This window comes from Salmo salar, chromosome 02 (assembly GCF_965601325.2).
Source record: "Salmo salar chromosome 02, fSalSal1, whole genome shotgun sequence".
NCBI classification, from domain to species: domain Eukaryota; kingdom Metazoa; phylum Chordata; class Actinopteri; order Salmoniformes; family Salmonidae; genus Salmo; species Salmo salar.
In genome coordinates, this window is record NC_138292.1 from 70,007,153 (window position 1) to 70,031,344 (window position 24,192).

Below are 24,192 nucleotides of genomic sequence, written 5' to 3' on the forward strand. Positions count from 1 at the left end.
TGGCAGCATCTTCTCTCAGGGATGTTATAGCAGATGTGGAGGGTTCACACTCACTGTGTACTGGCTCTTCCAACCTGTTCACATTACACCCTCACTGTGTACTGGCTCTTCCAACCTGTTCACATTACACCCTCACTGTGAACTGGCTCTTCCAACCTGTTTACATTACACCCTCACTGTGTACTGGCTCTTCCAACCTGTTTACATTACACACTCACTGTGTACTGGCTCTTCCAACCTGTTCACATTCCACCCTCACTGTGTACTGGCTCTTCCAACCTGTTCACATTACACCCTCACTGTCTATTGGCTCTTCCAACCTGTTCACATTACACACTCACTGTCTACTGGCTCTTCCAACCTGTTCACATTCCACCCTCACTGTGTACTGGCTCTTCCAACCTGTTCACATTCCACCCTCACTGTGTACTGGCTCTTCCAACCTGTTCACATTACACCCTCACTGTGTACTGGCTCTTCCAACCTGTTCACATTACACCCTCACTGTCTACTGGCTCTTACAACCTGTTCACATTCCTTTCCTCTGGAAAAAGAACACGGTTAGTGTTAAAGGAATTTTATATCTTGATGATAATAATCAATAATCAATTCGCCTTGACTAATGCCCAAGGTTTGTAAGACAATGGGTTAAAATAATTAGGAACTAATCAGACTAATCGATCCCTACATTGATCATTACATTGATTATTCATTAAACCTGCTGTATGACTAATAATTCATCATGGTTTATTGATTCATTTACATTTATTAGATAATTCTCTTATCAATTCCACCCTTAAATGATTCAATAATTCACCATGATATGATCAGATGCTATCTGAGAACCCTACTAATCACACGCTATATGGAAATACATCACACGCTATATGGAAATACATCACACGCTATATGGAAATACATCACACGCTATATGGAAATACATCACACGCTATATGGAAATACATCACACGCTATATGGGATCACATAATGATTATCACATACTATGAGTATTCACTAACAATCACAGGCTATATGGAAATTCATTGTGATACCGGGATTTAAACAAGTCCAATACATGAATATTCCTCCTATTCTTCCATTACTGTCCTAGGCCTATTTCCAATTATGACACTTCTGTTCAGGATTTTCAACATAATTTTCATTAAAGGAACAGTCTATCAAAACATTGAAAATTCTATCTAAACGTTGAAAATTGTTTCATCAAACATTGGCTCCTCGTTATTGAAAGAAACGGAGCCATCTTCCTGGCCTGGAGGCCCGCATTCGCCATCCCACTGATCGGAGCTCGGAATTGGTCCATATCTCACCATCTGCTGCGTCATCGATCTCTCTAGAGTCCTGGTGATTAAACCTCTCACACATGGGACGAGACAACATCCACACAACACAAACACACTCATACAGGTGAAAGCAGCCCATAATACAGTTCTTACAACACTTTTCCATTTCCCAAACATGGGATGTGTTATCAGGAATGTACGTGCAGCAATGAACCTAATCATTCTACCTACACTGCCCTCTTCTGCCAGTAACATATCGAGAGTCAGTCTATTTTACCAGGTCATGAGGGAGGTGGCGGATAATTGGTCAGAGAACCTCTTTACTGCATCCCCGTTTTCATTCATGAATCTCTGTTGATTATAAAAAAATGTCATTAATCCAATCCACATTTCTATTTATTGTCAACCACCAAAATAATGTAGTGTTAAAGCCTTCACATATTTGATTCATAGCTTTGTATTCATCTGGAACTTCCCTGAAGATGCCAATAGCATCCATCTAGACAAAGCTACTCCCATCCTGGTCAAAACTCCTCCTGTGCCTACTTTAGCCTCCTATAACTGGCCTCTGATGACTAATTCGAACTGGTTGGACCAATAACCCCAGGGCGCAAGTTTCTAACCACCCTTTGTGGTAATTTCTGTCATATGCGTCCTTTACTGGTACTAGCCCACCCTTCATCAGTTATAGGTGCTGTGAGGTTAAGAATGTTCTATTCATCTCTCAAACCTAAGTCAGTCACATTACCAATTACCTTTCAGTCATTAAAATCATCTTAGTTCTCGGTGCCATTCTTGTATCTATAACACTGGTGCTCATCAGGAATTTAGGTGAACCGAGGTGGGTTGGCTGAATACTTCAATCTGGCCAACCCCAATTCCTGTACAGTTGTCTGCTTCCCCAGGAACTTGTTTAATGTTTACCTAAAATTCGACATCTTTTTCTTCTTTGACTCCTTATTCTGTAAGTCACTCATCAGTGTATTATATAGTTTATCTTCTACTTCTTCTCAATGACAACGGTATCCTATGATTAGTACCGGAAGGTGGTGGATCTGAATGTATCAGAAAGGTTACCAAACTATGATGCAGCTCAGAGTCTCTACTCTTCCCAAAAACCGCCAACCCTCTCCTGCCCTTAGTCTCTCTGCTTGGTACCACCCCATACTCACACCTCTAGGAGCACACACAGTGATGAACGGTTGGGATAGGAAATCTTCGTTAACCTCTATGGGCTAGGTGTCCAAAAATCTCTGTCTTGTTAGCACATGATCTAAGCCAGCCGGACTTCTCGTCATGAACGAGGGGAAAAAATATATTTACGTTCGTTCAAACATGTCAAACGTTGTATAGCATAAATCATTAGGGCCTTTTTTAACCAGAACATGAATAATATTCAAGGTGGACGAATGCATACTCTTTTATAACGTATTGGAACGAGGGTAAACAACATGAACTCGCGCGCCAGGTGTCTAATGGGCCATCATCGTTCCATGGCTCTTGTTCGGTCAGATCTCCCTCCAGAAGACTCAAAACACTTTGTAAAGGCTGGTGACATCTAGTGGAAGCAATAGGAAGTGCCAAAATATTCCTCAGCCCCTGTGTTTTTCAATGGGATAGGTTTAAAGGTAATACAACACATCAGGTATCCACTTCCTGTCAGAAAATGTCTCAGGGTTTTGCCTGCCAAATGAGTTCTGTTATACTCACAGACACCATTCAAACAGTTTTAGAAAATGTAGGGTGTTTTCTATCCATATGTAATAAGTATATGCATATTCTAGTTACTGGGTAGGAGTGGTAACCAGATTAAATCGGGTATGTTTTTTTATCCAGCCGTGTCAATACTGCCCCCTAGCCCTAACAGGTTAAGGAGGTAACCCCCGGACCCTGTTGGTATCGGTTCTTCTCCTAACTCTGTGTGTGATCAGCAGTGGATATGTGTACATACCTCCTTGCAGTGGGTAACGTGGACCCAAGTGACTCTTTCAGCTTTTCTAATGACAAAGGCAGTGGTTTAACAGAACCTGGTATGGGCCTTCCCAACGGGGCTGCTTCCTGTCTTTTCTCCTCAGGGACTGGATCCACACCCAGTCTCCTGGTTGGATTGAGTGAATCACCTTCTCCTATAATTCACCTGTTGGACACAAAATCTTGGACATACGGGTTTGGTTAACAAACAGTCTTCTCATGTGCTCTGCTAGTATTTCTTCAACTTCTATGTCTACCTGTTCTGGTATCTCTAACTCTGGCATTCTATAGGCTCTACCTGATTAGCTAAACTGTCATCCATCATTTAAAGAGATGGCTCCTAGTAAACCAACATTAGGGATAATATCTTTACCTAATATTTTAGCTACCATAATCATGTCCACCAAGTAAGTTGGGAACGCTTCTACCCATTTGCTATACTTATCTATTCTTGTTAAACACCCCTTCTTCCCCTCAATTCGGAATAGTTCAATAAGTCCAATTCCAAATGTTGGAATGGATCTTCTTACAATTTTTTTTATTTTTTATTTAAGTAATTATCTTCTAGGCCATCACTCTTTCCTAACTACTCTACTATACTTCCCTCCCCTTGATACATTGCTTAGCCTATGTATCAATATTGCTGCGTATCCATACAATGTCTTTGGTAGGATAAGTAAATTATCCTTCTGTCAGACCTTCTCTTATAGAATGCCCCCTTTCATTTTCCACATGTCCAATTCTCCCTGGGGCATTCATCCTCGGCTATTCTGTAACAATTCTCTGTCAAGTGTTTTATCTTCTTTAAGATGTATCTATGCTGCTTTGTATGGTTTTAAATGTCTATGTGCTTGTCTGTGTAAATAGTAACTTTTCTCTCCTTTCTTATTTCACCGGTTCTAGTCAATGCTACTATTTCGGCCTACTGTGCAGAATAGTGTCTGGGCAATGGTTCAGTGTCTAACACCTGAAACCAACTACGCCCTTTTAGTTAAGGTAACAATTACTTTCAACAAAATTATCATATCTCCTCCTAGCGAATTTACCAAACATAAAATTAAAATCAAAACTAAAATACATGCCTATGGAGCCGATAGTCTCTCCATGAATTAATATCCTAAAGCTAAGTGAACCAAATTCTCTTCCTATCTACTCCTGCTGGCCCCCTCCTTTCTTCCTGCTACTCCCCAACCCTCAAGGTTTCAGCAGTGCAGGGGAGGATCTCTCTGTCTGCCCTTCTATCTGTCTCCAGCTTTTTTTTTTGTTCTAACAGAAAGTATCAAATATGGGTTGTTTCCAAATATTGACTAAATGTCTCATTGTCTCCTTGGTTGCACTCCTGAACTTTAGAAAAATCAACATGTCTAGATATTGCATATCTACTTAAATTTATCTCAATACCCTCAATAATCCTGGATCGCCTACAGATGTCATATATCCCTGTCCTGTTGACATGTCTACCATTATTAAACCTATTCACCACAAAATATAGTAATACTAGTATATCAATTCCACAGCCTTGTTGTGTTAAATCTCTTACACTGAATTCAACAACAGCTGACTTCCTAAGGAAAAATAAACTTATCTAGATAATGTAAAAAATACCCCTGCTACTGGTCAAAATATTTTCAAATAACATAATCAGATCAAAATGACTAATCTGATTTACTCCACCAAGAAAAATTATTTTACCCTTAATGTTCTAGGAAAATAGACTTAAGGAAGCCTACCCTTAGTCTAAGGCTTTGCCCTTTTAGTCCTATCATTGGTTCAAATTATCAATTGTGTCTAAGAGCTTTAACTCCATCATAATTATCAGTTCTACAAATTCCCTTAAAATCAATATCACCAATGACCTTAAATTCACCATCCAAATGGCTTTTCAATGTGGCTGATCAGACCACACAGGGAAGCCACTAGAGGGGTCAAAAAGTCATACCACCCTTTCAGAACCGTGTTTCTTACTACATTAAACAAATTAAGGCTTAGAACTTCATCTACATTTTGTATCCCAGGTTCCCAGAACATTCCCTATCAAAAGAATTTCATGTGTTTATTAAAACTTCAGAAAACAACATTTCCAAAATGCCGTGTGTATACCCCTTTAAGATATCATGTCCCTAGGAATTTTTTATTTATTTATTTTTTCCAAAGAGAGCTAAGCGCTTCTTTTTCCATAAAATAACCACTTGGTCAGCGTTTCATCCTACCACCCTGATTCAGAAACCCCAAAGTTGACTATAAACAAAACCTAATAATACTTATAATTCCATTGTACTCCCCCCCATCATTAGTTTTAAACTTCCTCAATGGTTTATGTGATTGAACATGCCTTTCTGTGGGTGCCTGACCTCTCTGTATTTGTCTCGACCCCCTCTCTGGCCTCTCTTACTTCCCTCAGATCCCGAGGTTCTGTTTGGTGGCACGATTTATCTCGGGACGCATTCCACTGAGGAAAGCAATTTTTAATTGCTGATAATACGGGGCATCAAATCCATCCACTACCGGGGGTTCTATTAACCCACTATTAGCGTTGGACACGTCCTTTAATCTCTCTAGGTATTGGTTTATAGTCTTATGAAATGTCCAAGGGTTTAAAAAATATATAATGTATATCGCCACAATTCTGTCGCAATTATTAATTTCCGCTCCTTATAATTCATTAGATTTAAGTAACTGCCTTTTCCTTGATTCCGTCATTCAAATACAACTCCCATTCTCTATAAATCCTTTAAGCAGGCCATTTAGACCACAAACAACGTACTTCATCGAATTCGCCTCGCTATTATTTTGAAAGAATCTGTCTTCCTATTTAAACTAAACAAGCTATCAAAACATTCGGTTTCTATCTTAAACAAACACTAACAACCGTATCGTTCCAGCCAAAACATAACAAGAATTACATTTAATTTTAGTCCCATGGGCTGGGATCCAAACACGGGTCCCCCGCATGGCAGGCAAGAATTCTACCACTGAACCACAATGCTATTGTTCATGTTTACAATTTCGGTAGTTGTGTCCTACTCGGTCACAATGTGCACAGGGTGTTTTACAGTCTCTGGCGAAATGTCCTGTTCTATCGCAATTAAAACACATCTCTCCGTCTTTGTCAGCGCGTCTCCCTGTTTTTCCCCTTCTGTCTACAGAGTCTCTTCTCCTCCCCGCTATTTCCCCTAGGGTTGCTATCAGGTACTCTGCTTTTTTCTGTTCTTTTTTAATTCTGTTGTTTTTACCATGCTGCTCATAGTGAACGGCATATCTCTTCACCTCTGTCAGAGTTGCTATTCCCCATCCTACTAGAGTCCTTTTTATGGCACGACTTATCTCTGGGCGCATTCCACTGAGGAAAGCTATTTTCAGTTGCTGGTGATATGCTGTATCGTTCCCCTGGGCTACCGGTGGCTCTATTAACCCACTGTTGGCATTGAATACCTCCTTTAATCTCTCTAGGTATTGACTTATAGTCTCATTGTCTTCTTGTTTACATTCGTGGACCTTATAGAAATCTGCAAGTCGGTGATAGTGGTCCCTCAGATTATTACACAGCTGTGTGATTTTCTCGACATACTGTCCATCTATCGCCCAGGGCAATACCACCAAATCATTATGTCCAGGTACCCACTGTCCCCGGACCGCTGCCCAGTCCTTCCCCACCAGCTGTCTTACTGCTCTCTCAATTTCCCCTGTGTCTAGCTTAAAGCTGGCTGCTAGACCTTCCAGATCTCTTCTGAACCCTTCTATACCTGTCTTAGGATGCACTACACCCTCTACGGCTCGAACCACATCTCTCTGTGTCCATGCCCTGTATACATCCAGAGTGGCCTGTGCCCCATCATCCCCAGCCCGTGGGTTTAGCAATGCTATCATAGGGTACTGGCCACTCTCTCCATCCTCTCTCAACTTCAGTAGCTCCTCTCTCTCCTTACCCTGTTCTTCCAGCAGCCTTCTCAGGGCTTTGACTGCCCTGTCCTCTTCACTATCTACATGTCTATGTTCTACCATTAACTCTAGCTTTTCTACATCTAAACGTCCATCAAATTCATACTTATTTCTCCATTTTGGGTCAAAATAAATGTTCCTTTTATCCTTGGATTGAATATATCTCTCATATATCTCTCTTAATTCCGGGACCTCCTTTGAGGATTTACCACCCATATTATTCAATTGCTTTCCTTGTTATTATGCTTATTCTCACAATCTATGGGTGTGCTTTTATTCTATATTTTTAATAGTCCCTGACTACTTCCCATATACCCCTAATAGTCCCAGACTATTTCCCATATATTTTGAATAGACCCAGACTACTTCCCATATATTTTTAGTAGTCCCAGACTACATCCCATATCTTTTGAATAGTCCCAGACTATATCGATACGGGGTAGTTTTTTTTTTAGTAATGGCCTCAACTACTACGAGTCATTACGGACCCGTCCGTTTCCGAATAGTCCCAGACTACTTCCTATATTTAAAATCCTCCCTCACCTTTATCTTGACCAATGCTTTATAGGAATTTTTAGTAAGTTTAGAATTTAACCCCAAAATAATGAATAAAGATTACTGACCTTATCTTGCAGCTGAGAATTCAATGTTCGTTGAATCTCGTCACCACCTCTGTCGCGTACCAGTTTGCCACCGGCCTGTAAAGAACCCACAGAAAAGGGCCAGGTCTTTGATTTACGGATATTTCATCCGCCCGTGCACGGTTTCAGTGTCTCCTTGGAACGACAGCGGCAGTTTTTGAGATCCCGGTCGAAAGGACCAATTGTTAAAGGAATTTTATATCTTGATGATAATAATCAATTCGCCTTGACTAATGCCCAAGGTTTGTAAGACAATGGGTTAAAATAATTAGGCAAGGACTCAGCTTTCTGCAAAAGGTTTCCGTAGCTTTATTCATGAGAACGTTCTGAGGTCAGGATAACAAAACAGTCATTATATAGTTCTTGCTTACTTACGCACATGCATTTACACACAAACTGTTGGTGACCTGCATCCCCCATAAACTTCTCACACTGTTTATCACTATCCAGAGCTCAGCCTGTTCTTTTCCCTCAAGGTTAGGAACTCTTTGAAGCTTTTACTCCCTTGACCATCTGCCCCTCTATCTCTCTATACTAATTGCATACACACATTTCTTTCCCTCTCCAGTGCTTCCTGGACTTTCCGGAACTAATCAGACTAATCGATCCCTACATTGATCATTACATTGATTATTCATTAAACCTGCTGTATGACTAATAATTCATCATGGTTTATTGATTCATTTACATTTATTAGATAATTCTCTTATCAGTTAGAAGCACAAATAAACTCATATGGTCCTTAGAATGAAGAAGAATAAAGATTGACACAGACAGTGGAATATAGTTACCAAAGGAAGTAACCAATTTACTGTCTTTGGTATATGTACCATTTGTGCTCAGTTCTTCATCTGAACTGGCCAAATGGTCATCGTCTGGTATACCATCCAGAGGTTGGTCATCTTCTGGTATACCATCCAGAGGTTGGTCATCTTCTGGTATACCATCCAGAGGTTGGTCATCTTCTGGTATACCATCCAGAGGTTGGTCTTCATCCGGTATACCATCCAGAGGTTGGTCATCATCCCGGTATACCATCCAGAGGTTGCTGCTGCTCTATTATTCCAGACAGGAAGTCACTCAATTCATCAGTCTTGTTTTGGTGGTCCACCACCAGTAGTAAATTGCTCTCTTCTGATCTCTGCTTTCTCTCTTTTTAAAGCCGTTTTAAGGTTCTTCCACAGAGTCTATAAAAGGCAGATATAATTTAATAATAGAAGTGATGTCACAAAAATATGAATATGAGAAATATGAAATACTGATAATAATGCAGATATCTCACCTGAAGTTGTTTCTTCTTGTAATCCTGATAATAATGCAGATATCTCACCTCTAGTTGTTGTACTCTTCTTGTGGTTACATTTCCATTGAATTCACTGCAAATTGCAGCCCAACCCTCTTGTTCTACTGCTCAGTAGCAGCGGTGTGGTTTTTATCTTTAACAACTGGATGGTTTGACAACATTTGTTTTGGAGCGTTTTTTCATACACAGTAAAGTTTTTTGGAACAAATTATTTTTGCCTCTGCCGTTGTTTCGTCTCAAGATTCACACCAGTATTGGTGTTTTCTATTCTAGGTTTTAATGAGCACCACTAGACCAACAGCATGTGTTCATGCTGAACCTAATCAGGGTTAACCCAGGTGTTCATACTGAACCTAATCAGGATTAACCCAGGTGTTCATACTGAACCTAATCAGGCTTAACCCAGGTGTTCTCATTTAGGCTTACTTACCTGACTCCAGGACTAACTTTGCCAAATTTAAAACACGTTCACTAAAGCTACTTAAATGTCCTAGTTTAACTAGTTCTGGCTTAATCTAAGCCCTGCACCGTCTGAATCAAACCCAATGTCCAGTGGGATTGATCTGTTTGATCCAATTGTTTGTTTCAGTTTTCAGTTGTTGAATCCTTTGACGTATTGTTGATTTCAAAACTTTTCAGTTTCAACAAATGCATTGCGTTGGTTGAAAAGTGATACTAAACTTACATACCATGCACTATTTTGACATAGTATGAAAAACAGTATATTTTCCACTAAGATATGTGTTCATTGGTTTTGCAAGAGGGCGGCAGGTAGCCTAGTGGTTAGAGCTGACAAGGTAAAAATCTGTTGTTCTGCCCCTGAACAAGGCAGTTAACCCACTGTTCCCTGGTAGGAAATCATTGTAAATAAGAATTTGTTCTTAATTGACTAGCCTAGTTAAATAAAAATTAAGTATGTTTTGTTTTGCAATATGTTCAAATCAAGCTTTATTTATACAGCACATTTCAGACATGGATGATACGCAATGGCTTCACAGGAAAAAACAAACATAAGAGGATAAAAAACACAAGATTAACAACTGAAAGACTAATGAGCATCCTAAGGAAAATCCATTGATTAAAATATTCACAATTGGATGCAATATCCAACCCTAATGAGATGGACAAGCCAGCACAGGTAACACATTGACTAACGAGGTGACACCAATCGGTGTGCCCTACGTGCTAAAGTCCAACCGCAAAACATAAATGGAAAAACCAAAGCCTGTAACACCTTCCCCTTTAAGACAAGAAATATATCCTATATTTTTGTTGGACACGTTTGCTCACCACCAACAGAAAACAACTTCCACGCTTCACCTTCTACAATATAAACATGGTGTCTACTGGCTGTCAACAATTAAAAACAAGAAAAAAACACGTATTTCTAAATAATAATATACAATTGTATAATTTCTATAGAATCCTAAAACTCACTAGCTTCTAGAACTCTCGTCTTTCTAAAACTCACTAGCTTCTAGAACTCGTCCCCTTGGAACGAGCCCAAATAAAACTCATCTCCAATACGGAAAAATGTGCAGTCAAAATAAATTGTGATCCATGGCAACGCACTGGCTAAACGCAAAACACAAATCTTTTTGACTGCCCCACCCTTCAGCAACCTTACCACGGACATGTCTGATTTCAAGAGGAAACTCCTGCAATATCCGTAGTAACTTTCCACCTCACTTCGGAGCTTCTCTCTCTTTTCAGGGTTCACTCGATAGGCATGTTGTTGGCCCAGTCCCCAATGTCATTCTCTAGTACATTTGGGTTGGCACATCTGAGAATGAACCCTGATATTCTAAAAGCAGGGCAACAATGTCAATATAATTGTACCCCAAAATTGTCAGTTGGTTGCATAAATAATCATGATTACTAAATATTACATGAAATGTAAATAGAAAATATCAACAGCAAATGTACACCCCTTTGTTCATATGTATTGGCAATAATTCACTTTAAAGGATATGCCCTTTTTTCAATTTTCACCTAAAATGACAGACCCAAATCTAACTGCCTTAAGCTCAGGCCCTGAAGCAATGATATGCATATTCGTGGTACTATTTGAAAGGAAACACGTTGAACTTTGTGGAATTGTGAAAGGAATGTAGGAGAATATAACAGAATAGATCTGGTAAAAGATAATATGAAGAAAAAACCAACCATTCTATTGTATTTTTTTGTACCATCATCTTTGAAATGCAAGAGAAAGGCCATAATGTATTATTCCAGCCCAGGTACAATTTAGATTTTGTCCACTAGATGGCAGCAGTGTATGTGCAAAGTTTTAGACTGATCCAATGAACCATTGCATTTCTGTTAAAATGTTGTTAAAATGCCCAAATGTGCCTAATATGTTTAGTAAGAATTTTTCATGTTCAAAATTATGCACTCTCCTCAAACAATAGCATGGTATTCTTTCACTGTAATAGCTACTGTAAATTGGACAATGCAGTTAGATTAACAAGAATTTAAGCTTTCTGCCAATATCAGACATGTCTATGTCCTGGGAAATGTTCTTGTTACTTACAACCTCATGCTAATCGCATTAGCCTATGTTAGCTAAACCATCCCGTGGTATGGTGAGGCATGGAATAATAAAAAATGTATCTTTTGTCAGGTTGGATGTTTGAAATATGAGGTAATTTGAGTCGTGCTTCTTCAGTAGGCAGGTAGCCTAGTGGTTAGAGCGTTGGGCCAGTATCCGAAAGGTTGCTGGATCGAATCGCGGAGCTGACAAGGTAAAAATCTGTCGTTCTGAGCAAGGCAGTTAACTCGCCGTGGACGTTGATTAAAGCAACCCCCTGCACCTCTCTGATTCAGAGGGGTTGGGTTAAATGTGGAAGACACATTCAGTTGTACAACTGACTTCCCTGAAAACAATTAGCGTTTGAATTTTGTCAAGAAATACTGGAGTGACATAAAATTGATTATTGGCCAATTTATTATTCTGCGTCCATGCTGCAAGTACATTGAAATTAAGTTGTTTTCAAGTCACTGACAAAACGACATCTTTTCAACTAAAACCGAACGTATATTGGACGTCTTGTCAACAACATTTTGCTATTTTGGTGGGATAGCCCCAATCTCCAAACACAGTTTTAACATGTACATTTCAATAACCAATATGCAGAAACAGTTTGTGATATATAGAAAACCTAAATATAAAATGTACTATCTACTACACAAACATCTGCCACAATAGTAATCATATTACAAGCACCTTATAAACTGCACAAGCACCAGAAACGCTGTTGTTTTGACAAGTAGCAATAAATCACTGATATCGATTAGGGGGGAAATCACGTTGTACGTGCTGTTGAAACTAACACAAAAAAAAAAACACATGGAAATGGGAGATATCTTTGGTTAGAAGACAACCTGCAGAACACAGTCAGCTACATTTTGGAGTGACGCATTTAAATTTAGGGGTCGCTAAACAAAGGAACACAACACTTACTTGTCATCACTCATTGATATCATGTTGAAATCAATTGTGCGAGAGGAGGGAGACGTGATTGCATGTCCTGTTAAAACTAACAGCTCAAAAACCACACGGAATCTGGGAATGTGTACATCACTAGTTAGAGGACAACTTGTAGAAACAGCTAGCTACATTTTGAAGTGTTACATTTTGATTCAAGTGAGTCACCAACGTGGTAAGTGTAACACAACTCTTTTTTTGTTAGTCACTTTTTGCTGAATCACATAAATAGTACTCTTTCAATTCAGAGCCTGGATTTTCCCCGGGGCTAATATCCATATCATGTTGAAATCAATAGAACAGGGGGCAAACGTTTAGGGATCTACATTGTGAAATTATTACAATACTCCTTCTACAATGTTTAAACATTCTACATTGTGACATCATTTCATTGATGTCATGAAACAACTACTTCATGTATGTATTTTATGATGTTTGATTAGAGATCTTTTATCAGAGTATCTCTTGTCACATTGATCACAGCTATGAGGTTTCTCTCCTGTGTGTGTTCTCTGGTGTACAATAAGACGGCTAGATGTAACAAAACTCTTCCCACATTGATCACAGCTATGAGGTTTCTCTCCTGTGTGTGTTCTCTGGTGTACAATAAGACAGCTAGATTTAGTAAAACTCTTCCCACATTGATCACAGCTATAAGGTTTCTCTCCTGTGTGTGTTCTCTGGTGTGATGCCAGGTTGCTTGACTGAGTAAAACTCTTCCCACATTGATTACAGCTATAAAATTTCTCTCCTGTGTGTTTTCTCTGGTGTGATAACAGGCTGCCTAAGTGAGTAAAACTCTTCCCACATTGAGTACAGCTATAAGATTTCTTTCCTGTGTGTGTTCTCTGGTGTACAATCCGATGGCTAGATGTAGTGAAACTCTTCCCACATTGATCACAGCTATAAGGTTTCTCTCCTCTGTGTGTTCTCTGGTGTGATACCAGTGTGCTTGACTGAGTAAAACTCTTCCCACATTGATTACAGCTATATGATTTCTCTCCAGTGTGTTTTCTCTGGTGTGATAACAGGTTGCTTGACTGAGTAAAACTCTTCCCACATTGAGTACAGCTATACGGTTTCTCTCCTGTATGTGTTCTCTGATGTATAGTCAGATAGCTAGATATAGTAAAACTCTTCCCACATTGATCACAGCTATAAGGTTTCTCTCCAGTGTGAATTCTCATGTGTAGTTTTAGTGATTTTAATCTTAAGTAACTCTTCCCACAATCAAAACAGTGGTGAGATTTCTCTCCAGTGTGAATTCTCAGGTGTACTTTTAGTGAATTTGATCTTGAGAAACGTTTCCCGCAGTCAGAGCAGCAGTATGATTTCTCTCCTGTGTGTACTTGCTGGTGTATTTCAAGTTCTGATGAAGATTTGAAACCTTTCCCACAGTCAGAGCAGCAAATAGATTTCTTCCCAGTGGGTCTCTGCTGGTGTTTCTTGAGGTGTTCTGATGTGGAGAGACTCTGCTCTGCCTCGTCAGCATCATGATGTTGTTGAGGCTCCCCAGAGGATCCACGATAGTCACATCTCTCTCCTGTGTGAACAAGAAGTCAGACAGATGGTTAAAGGCCCACGACAGCAGAAATCCACTGTAAAAGGTGATGCCAACAGCGTAGCCATGATGTTGTACAAACATTTGAGGTCTGTAATGAATGTTAAAATTATGACAAATTGTCTTAAGACAGTCAAGTCAGAAACTATAGTGTTATTTTGTCTTGTTTTCACATTAGCAGAAACATCGATGATTGTAGGCTAGAAATAAGTTATTAAAGTTGTTGGAATCCTAAGCAGTGTGCCAGTCAACTTTTGGTCTCCAATTTGGCCCCTTTCTGTGTTTGCTAAAATTGCCGCACGAGGGCGATGCACATGCAATTTGGTTGCAAAAACTCCTCCATGCTAATGCGGAAACTGCTAGTGATACCAATACCATAGACCTACTGTAGGACCCATAACTTCACCTAACAACAACATAGACCAAGGACTATAAATCATTTAATATTTCAGGTGAAACATGGAAACTAAAATATCTTTGTCATGACATTTCATAACCTGATCACCAGATAATTTTGTCAATAATCCCACTAGGCTACTCTTTAATGTGTTTTCATTCTAAATGTCCTGAATAAAGGAAAATAGCTCTGTGTGTTGTACAATAGCCTATCCATCAAGGAACAGTTCTCTACACATTATGAGGTAAGTATCTCTGTGTGCAAACTGACTAACGAGACGGTACTGTAAATCAAGCAGATAATAACACATTATAAACATCAATTTGTTAGGGATGTTGGATCCAACGTGGAGCACGGCATAACTGTCTTTACCAGAGTAATGAATGAAGAAGCACTTTGGTTGTTGTTGTATGTCGTGATGTTTGTTATGTGACTGTCATTCAGAAAATGATTTCCTGGATCAGCTGATGATAGTTGAACATGTGACTAACTAAATTGCTACAGTATTAAGAATGATGTGTAATTATTGAAGAACCGCATAAATTACAGTATCCATTTGGGTGTTGTCAATAAAGTTAAGGTGACTCGGTTTGAACCATTGGATTTAGCAAACTCTGAAATGCTTTAGGATTTCTGTGCCCATGAAAACTGTTTTCCCATTACGTAGTTAGAGTGCATTTCAGAGATCTGAATACAAAAAACTGTCCCACAACAAGACCCAGTATTTAAGTTGAAGTTCATCATATGACAAGCTTAACGTTATGACAATAACTACTGTTCCCTGAAGGAGGGAAACTAGGTACAACATACTATTAAATCCACACGTTATGACTATAACTACTGTTCCCTGAAGGAGGGAAACTAGGTACAACATACTATTAAATCCGCGCCTCGCTGGAGGCCCCGCCTTCCACAGGTGATGAGCGTGAGGCTTGGATTTATTCCTTCAATTTAATACTGCTCTTCACTGACCCAGGATAGGGGCGGGGACAAACAGGTGTTGTACCTTGTTTCCTTCCTTCAGGGAACAGTAATTATAGTCATAAAGTTACACTCCCTTTCAGTCGGTCAACTTCGGTACAACATACTATGGAGAAATACAATCATTCCCCATGCCGACCCAAACGGATACTAAATGAAACGGCCCATGGCAGACCACCCAGGCCTGACCCCGCAAGATGCGTTAGTTCTGTCAATTTATTTATTGTCTTTTGTTTGAAACACTCTTGTTAATGTTGAGTAAGGACGCACACCTGATTACGCATATAGAAGTAGGACTAGTCTACCTGTCCTGCGCGCAAATGTAGGCCTATAAATGTGCCCATTTGGGGATGTCTGATAGTATTTCTGATTGTCTTAACGCACCACCACTAATGAGTTGTGGAGCTTCTCAAATACATTTTTTCTTCACCTTAAACAGCAAGTAAACAAAGTCTAATCAAACTCAATTGCGAATAACAATAGTTCCTCAAAGTATTTTAGAAAAAGATTCCCAGCTCTCACTCTTTCGATAACGACTCAGCGGAAAAACGTAACACTCTGATCTAGTGGAAATGTCATAAGATACCTGATTACTTATTCTTTGCAAAAATAGCCGACCGCTGTGTCTGTCCCAAACTCACTGGCACGGGAAACTGAGGGCCGAGAATATTTTATACAATGTTGCAAGCTTGCTATCACAAGTTTTGGGCCGACCCAGTTGATACAATGTTTCAAGTTCGTTGTAGACAGGCCATGTGCAGCCAATGTGATTTATAGGATATTTTCTACCTGCGGGCAGCAATGTTTTTATTTGTTTGCTTTATGGAGGCTATTTTTACATAGTTGGCAATGGCAATAAAAGTTACTTTTAGATTTGTATTATTTTCATTTAGATTTAGATAGAATGTATATTAATCACAGACAATGATCTTGAGATACTATTATAAATTAAATGAAACTGTTCCAGTAAAATGTGAATATGAAAACCATAACTAGCACCAGATCAGTAGAAACGGTCAGATAAATTGGCAACAAATGGAAAAGGTTGCTGACTGCTGGTGTAGCCTATTACCAGAAACTATAGGAGCATAACGACTGCTGGTGTAGTCTATTACCAGAAACTATAGGAGCATAATGACTGCTAGTGTAGCCTATTACCAGAAACTATAGGAGCATAACGACTGCTGGTGTAGCCTATTACCAGAAACTATAGGAGCATAATGACTGCTGGTGTAGACTATTACAAGAAACTATAGGAGCATAACGTCAGAATTTACAAAGGCCTGCAGCAGCGGGAGGAGTAAGCTAAGGAATAGTTTTTTTCTGATGGTTAAGCTATCTTATTTCAGAGGGGTGTCATGAATAGCCCATAATGACAAAGTGAAAACTGGTAAAAAAACAGAAATACCTTATTTACATAAGTATTCAGACCATTTGCTATGAGACTCGAAATTGCTTTCAGGTGCATCTTGTTTCCATTAATCATGCTTGAGATGTATCTACAACTTGTTTGGAGTCCACCTGTGGTAAAATCAATTGATTGGATATGATTTGGAAGGCACGCACCTGTCTATATATGGTCCCACAGTTGACAGTGCATGTCAGAGCAAAAACCAAGCCATGAGGTCGAAGGAACTGTCCGTAGAGCTCCAAGACAAGATTGTGTTGACGCAAAGATCTGGAGAAGGGTACCAAAAAAATGTCTGTAGCATTGAAGGTCCCCAAGAACACAGTGGCCTCCATCATTCTTAAATGGAATACTCTTCCTAGAGCTGGTCACCTGGCCAAACTTAGCGATTGGGGGAGAAGGGCCTTGGTCAGGGAGGTGACCAAAAACCAGAGCTCCAGAGTTCCTCTGTGGAGATGGGAGAACCTTCCAGAAGGACAACCATCTCTGCAGTACTCCACCAATCAGACATTTATGGTAGAGTGGCCAGATGGAAACCACTCCTCAGTAAAAGGCACATGACAGCCTACTTGGAGTTTGACAAAAGGCACCTTAAGGACTCTAAGACCATGAGAAACAAGATTCTCTGGCTTGATGAAACCAAGATTTAACTCTGGCCTGAATGCCAAGAGTCACGTCTGGAGGAAACCTGGCACCATCCCTACGGTGAAGCATGGTGGTGCAGTATCATGCTGTGGGGATGTTTTTCAGCAGCAGGGACTGGGAGACTAGTCGGGATCGAGGGAAATATTAACGGAGCAAAGTGCAGAGAGATCCTTGATGAAAGACCAGCTCCAGAGCGCTCAGGACCTCAGACTGGGGCAAAGGTTCACCGTCCAACAGGACAATGACCTCAAGCACACAGCCAAGACAACACAGGAGTGGCTTCGGGACAAGTCTCTGAATGTCCTTGAGTGGCCCAGCCAGAGCCCGGACTTGAGTCCGATCTAACGTCTGTGGAGAGACTTGAAAATAGCTGTGCAGTAATGTTCCCCATCCAACCTGACAGAGCTTGAGAGGATCTGCAGAGAAGGATGGGAGAAACTCCCCAAATGCAAGTGTGCCAAATAAATTAGCTAAATGAAAGGGGGAAAAAAGAATTTAATCCAATTTAGAATAAGGCTATAACGTAACAAAATGTGGAAAAAGTCAAGGGGTCTGAATACTTTCCTGAATGCACTGTATACAGCAACAGCTCCCCCATAAGCATTCCTGTCTTTTCTGTAGATGTTATATCCCTGTATTGCTACAGCTGTATCAAAGTAATTATCTCAGTGAGTTTCAGAGATGAACAGTACAGTGCATTCAAAATTCAATGGGCAAGCAAGTAAACAAAAACATTTTCAAATAAAATCTATTCCAGAAAATGTCAACGCGTATATAACGCCCGTCCAAGAGACTGTTGACCAATCGCGTTCACATTGTCAAGAAAATCCCTTTTTAAAGTCAGGGAATGAGTCGAGAAACATGCCTATTTTCCTTGAAAGTACGTAATGTCACGATTGCAAAGCTATACGATATTACAGAGAACAAGTTCATTATCTCACATCTCTGAAAATATTTGTAATGTTTTGTTTCTTGTTCACAGAGGGTAATTCATGCCAATGTTCTTTTCTTTAATATGTTAATACGAATCTAAAGGAGTTTCCAATATCCTAATTTCTTAATGTATTTCTGGTGATAGCAAGCGATAGTGATACACAAGCTAGGTCTATTTGAAACATTGCCATCCCATGGCAGCATTTACCAGCCACCAGGTTCAGAAGCTTTCAAACCACATACATTTTTTTTTTAAACTAATTCTATTTTTGCCCAAAGTTAAGATATAAATTATTCAAACTGAACATAATTCATGCTGGTTATTATTTTAGGCAATTTTAGTTTTGGAGTCAAAGATAGTTTTGGAATAGTTTTCATTTTTCAAACAGGTTTGTTATTTTATTTCAGTTTACTAAGTAGTTTTCCCCTAATTACTTTTTCTATAATAAGCATGGAGGTTTCCCCTATCATCCAGGCATAGGTACTGGCGACAAAGCGCCTCGTAGCCTAGCTGGGAATGGGACAGACGGAACCCTTCTGTGGTAACAGACAGGGGTGATTTGTAATCAAATCTAATTCCCAGGAATGGGGTTCATACAAACCACAGAGACTGTGTGTGGGATAATAACATGGCGGTGTCCAACCCTGCTTGTTCCCTCGACTCCGCTACCAACCACCAATCTCCAACAGGGCCCTTAACCTGTATCACTAGACACATCATAGTGAGCTACAGGTAGGAATCAGCAATGAATCCCAATAATGAGACACCTCTGGGGAGGGGTGTCAGCAACATAAAAAAAATATATATATATATATATATATATATATATATATATATATATAGTGTTTTATGACAAACCGTTTTTACAAATCCGTCAAGACACCAACTTAGACTTTACCGTGAAATGCTTACTTACAAGCCCTTAACCAACAGTGCAGTTCAAGAAGAAGAAAACGTTAACCAAGTAGACTAAAATAAAAAGTAATAATAAAAAGTAACACAATGAGAATAACAATAACGAGGCTATATACAGGGGGCACCGGTACCGAGTCAATGTGCGGGGGTACAGGCTAGTTGAGGTAATTGGACCATGTAGGAGGGGGCGTAGTGACTATGCATAGGTAACAAACAACCAGCGAGTAGCAGAAGTGCACAAAAGGGAGGGGGGTGGGGGGGGTCAATGTAAATTGTCTGGTGGCGATTTTATGAATTGTTCAGCAGTGTTATGGCTTGGGGGTAGAAGCTGTTGAGGAGGCTTTTGGTCCTAGACTTGGCTCTCCGGTACCGCTTGCCGTGCGGTAGCAGAGAAAACAGTTTAAAACTTGGGTGACTGGAGTCTCTGACAATTTTGGGCTTTCCTCTGACACCGCCTATTATATAGGTCCAGGATGGCAGGAAGCTTGGCCACAGTGATGTACTAGACCGTTCGCACTACCCTCTGTAGCGCCTTACGTTCAGATGCCAAGCAGTTGCCATACCAGGCAGTGATGCAACCGGTCAGGATGCTCTCGATGGGGCAGCTGTATTACCTTTTGAGGATCTGGGGACCCATGCCAAATCCTTTCAGTCTCCTGAGGGGGAAAAGGTTTTGTTGTGCCCTCTTCAGATGGTCTTGGTATATACCCACGTGGGTGATTGAAAGATGAACTGAGGTCCACACTCCAGTGCAGTTGATGGTGGTAATGCACCTTAAAGTTGGTTGCCAACCGCCATATAAAGTCCAAAGAAGAAAAAGAAGCCTGAAGGAAGGAGAAATGATGAGAAACGAATTTGGTTTACTGTTTGGGGCGTCGCGACTGGTTACCTATTTTGATGTGATGTGAAAATATTATTTTAAATTATGTTGATGTGATATGAAAGTATTGTGTGAAATTATTTTGATGTGGTTTGAAAGTATTGTGTGAAATTATGCTGATGTGATAGGAAAGTAGAGCGATTTATGTTTCTAGAAATGTATCGCAATTGAGAATCAATTCTCATTTAGATGGAATATTTCACTATTTTAGCTGCCAGAGCCAGTCTACCTCTGAAAATAACATACAGTCCTTGGACCTTGAAGAGTAACGGGGGCAGCAATCAGCAGTAGAAACAATAACAAAGCATTCTCCCTGCCCGTTTCGGTAAAAAGCTGAGGGATGGGGCTGGAGAAATGCAACCATCCATGATATCAACATTATAGTTTTAACCATGTTTTGAGGATATACAGTGTTTGTTTATATTTACTGACAAACATTGGAGTACAACAAAAAGCTTATATTTTGGGTTCTGATGGGGTACGACAGATGAACTAAGCTCATGAGGCATTTATAAGTGAATTCTTAAAGAAACAATGAGTACATATCATTAATGAATGAGTCCCAAAATGGATGTAACAACTGCTGATTGCCCCTTTAAGAGTACATCTTGGGCTAAGCTAATAGGAGATATTGAGGACTACAGTATTTCAGGCATTGTCATTGGATGCATTTGATCAATTCTTAACGTTTTGTTGATGGTCCACTCCTGATGTTCTACACGTTACAGTGTAGCTTCAGCCATTCCTACAGAACAACATTAAAGTGTAGAATCCCTTTACTGCGTATTGGTTCAACGACTGCAGAGACGGTACTTACTGGTGTTAAACAGATCTCCAACCTCCTCCTCCAATGTGACAGTAATCTCCCCCTCCTCCTCTTTCACTCCGAAAACTGCATCCTCCTCTTTCACTGCCTCCTCTTCTTTTACTGTAACACCCTCCTCCTCTTTCACTCTGAACGCGTCTTCCTCTTCTTTCACTGAAACAGCTTTCTCTTCTTCTTTCACGGTAACAGCCTCACCCTCTACTTGTTTTTGTATTGTAACATCCTTCTCTTCTTCCTCCTCTTTCACGAGAGCTTCTTTCTCCGTCCAGCAGACCTCCTCTTCTTTAGCAAGAGGAGAGTAGCTTAGTGAACTCATGGTCTGGGATGTACGCTAGATAGCATTAGCGACTAGCCTAGTTCTAAGCTAATTTAGCAAACCAGCTAGCTGACAAACAACGTAAATATATAATTAATTGGGCCAACAAATACATACGACAGACGTGTGTTTAATACACAGCGACTAATATACACCAAAACAGTGTAAATAGCGTGAATGTTGTTGCTATGTTTGCTAGAAAGCTACCGAGGTGTCTTACTAGCTGTTGTTGTTGAAGGAGGGTCCCGTCCACTAGGTTATACGTCACACTGGCAGCATCGCCTGAACCTAAAATACACACATCGCCATCTGCTGACTGGAGTGGCCAACGCAGTTGAGGAACCAAAGTTGTATTATTCATTTATTTCATAAAAGGTTAATATTATATTAAGTCGTTCAAAGAGAAGCATGTGTTGATTGATTCGTGTTTTATGAGTGAGCATTTAAAACAAACGTTACACCTACAACACATTTTAATTGAACCATACTTCTGACATGGTTAATTTTGACCCCAGAGGAATATCTTTTATCATAGCCAAAATGTGGTTTATTCAATTCTTCCAATTTTTCATGACTTTGTCAATCAACTTGTTTTTAATAAATGTAAACAATGGTTTAGTGTTTCTGTATCAATATGAACTTTTAACAAATTCAAATCCTTTGGAGTCATTTTGACTCCTGCCAAAAGCACGTTTGATAAATAAGATGTTTATTTCAAATCAAAATCAAAATCACATTTTATTGGTCACATACACGTGTTAAGCAGATGTTATTGTGGGTATAGCGAAATGCTTGTGGTTCTAGCTCAGACAGTGCAGTAATATCTAACAAGTAATATCTAACAATTTCACAACATATATCCAATACACACAAATCTAAGTATTTGAATCTAGGTTTCTCTGTAGACATGATCCATCCCACCAGAGGGTGGAGGGGCACCTGTATCAGTGGTTTTGATCAGATAGACACCTGCAGATTCACAGTATCGTGCCTCCCATGTACTCTCCTAAGATTGGACTTTTCTATACCACGTATCACATGACTGTGTACAAAACTGCCAATGGTAGAAAACTCTGCCAGCGGTAGAAAACTCTCCCAGCAGTTGAAAACTCTGCCAGCAATATACAGTGCATTCGTAAAGTATTCAGACCCCTTCACCTTTTCCACATTATGTTACGTTACAGCCTTATTCTAAAATTGAATAATTTTTTGCCCTAATCAATCTCCACCCAATACCCCATAATGACATCACAATACCCCACAATGACATCACAATACCCCACACTGACAAACCCAAAACAGGTTTTTTGTAATGTTACATTTACATTTATATTTAAGTCATTTAGCAGACGCTCTTATCCAGAGCGACTTACAAATTGGTGCATTCACCTTATGATATCCAGTGGAACAACCACTTTACAATAGTGCATCTAAATCTTTTAAGGGGGGGGGGGGGGGGGGGGGTTAGAAGGATTACTTTATCCTATCCTAGGTATTCCTTAAAGAGGTGGGGTTTCAGGTGTCTCCGGAAGGTGGTAGAGCAGCGAACAGTTTTGACTGGGCTGAGCGGGAACTGTGCTTCCTCAGAGGTAGGGGGGCCAGCAGGCCAGAGGTGGATGAACGCAGTGCCCTTGTTTGGGTGTAGGGCCTGATCAGAGCCTGAAGGTACGGATGTGCCGTTCCCTTCACAGCTCCGTAGGCAATCACCATGGTCTTGTAGCGGATGCGAGCTTCAACTGGAAGCCAGTGGAGAGAGCGGAGGAGCGGGGTTTACAAATGTATTTACTTAAATATTCAGAACCTTTGCTATGAGTCTCGAAATTGAGCTCAGATGCATCCTGATTCCATTAATCATCCTTGAGATGTTTCTACAACTTGATTGGAGTCCACCTGTGGTAAATTCAATTGATTGGACATGATTTGGAAAGGCACACACTTCTCTTTTTAAGGTCCCACAGTTCACAGTGCATGTCAGAGCTAAAACCAAGCCATGAGGTCAACGCGATTGTCCATAGAGCTCTGAGGCAGGATTGTGTCGAGGCACAGATCTGGGGAAGGTTTCCAAAAAATGTCTGCAGCATTGAAGGTCCCCAAGAACACATCATTCTGAAATGGAAAAAGTTTGGAACTACCAAGACTCTTCCAAGAGCTGGCCACCCAGCCAAACAGCAATTGGGGGAAAAGGGCCTTGGTCAGGGAGGTGACCAAGAACCCGATGGTCACTCTGACAGAGCTCCAGAGTTCCTCTGTGGAGATGGGAGAACCTTCCAGAAGGACCATCATCTCTGCAGCACTCCACCAATCAGGTCTTTATGGTAGAGAGGCCAGATGGAAGCAACTCCTCAGTAAAAGGCACATGACAGCCTGCTTAGAGTTTTCCAAAAGGTATCTAAAGGACTCTCAGACCATGAGAAACAAGATTCTCTGGTCTGATTAAACCAAGATTTAACTCTTTGGTCTGAATGCCAAGTGTCGCGTCTGGAGGAAAATTGGCACCATCCCTATGGTGAAGCATGGTGGTGACTGCATCATGCTGTGGGGATGTTTTTCAGCAGCAGCGCAATTTGTCCACTGATATTGGTGTAACTTCTCACCCCTTTTGGCTGTATGAAAGTTAATTTCCCCTCAGGCACACACATTTGTTCTTTGATATAATGAAGGTCATTTGTGTAGAATGTACTTTTCC

The 24,192-nt window shown here is 40.2% G+C and overlaps 1 protein-coding gene across 1 annotated transcript; it reads right to left on the bottom strand.

Annotated features, from left to right (window-relative positions):
- Positions 1 to 12,085: 12,085 nt before the first annotated feature.
- On the bottom strand, positions 12,086 to 21,748 carry LOC123733197 (uncharacterized). Its single transcript, XM_082966406.1, has 2 exons — positions 21,182 to 21,748; positions 12,086 to 14,186 (listed from the first exon to the last, which is right to left on the bottom strand). The coding sequence occupies exons 1-2, from the start codon at positions 21,504 to 21,506 to the stop codon at positions 13,057 to 13,059; spliced, it is 1,455 nt and encodes a 484-aa protein (XP_082822532.1). The 5' UTR covers positions 21,507 to 21,748; the 3' UTR covers positions 12,086 to 13,056.
- Positions 21,749 to 24,192: the final 2,444 nt, after the last annotated feature.

Coding starts and splice junctions, on each gene's coding strand:
- LOC123733197 (XM_082966406.1), bottom strand. CDS start 21,506: ATGAGTTCACTAAGCTACTCTCCTCTTGCTAAAGAAGAGGAGGTCTGC. Junction 14,187..21,181: donor TGGAGATCTGTTTAACACCA/GTAAGTACCGTC, acceptor TTGTTCACACAG/GAGAGAGATGTGACTATCGT.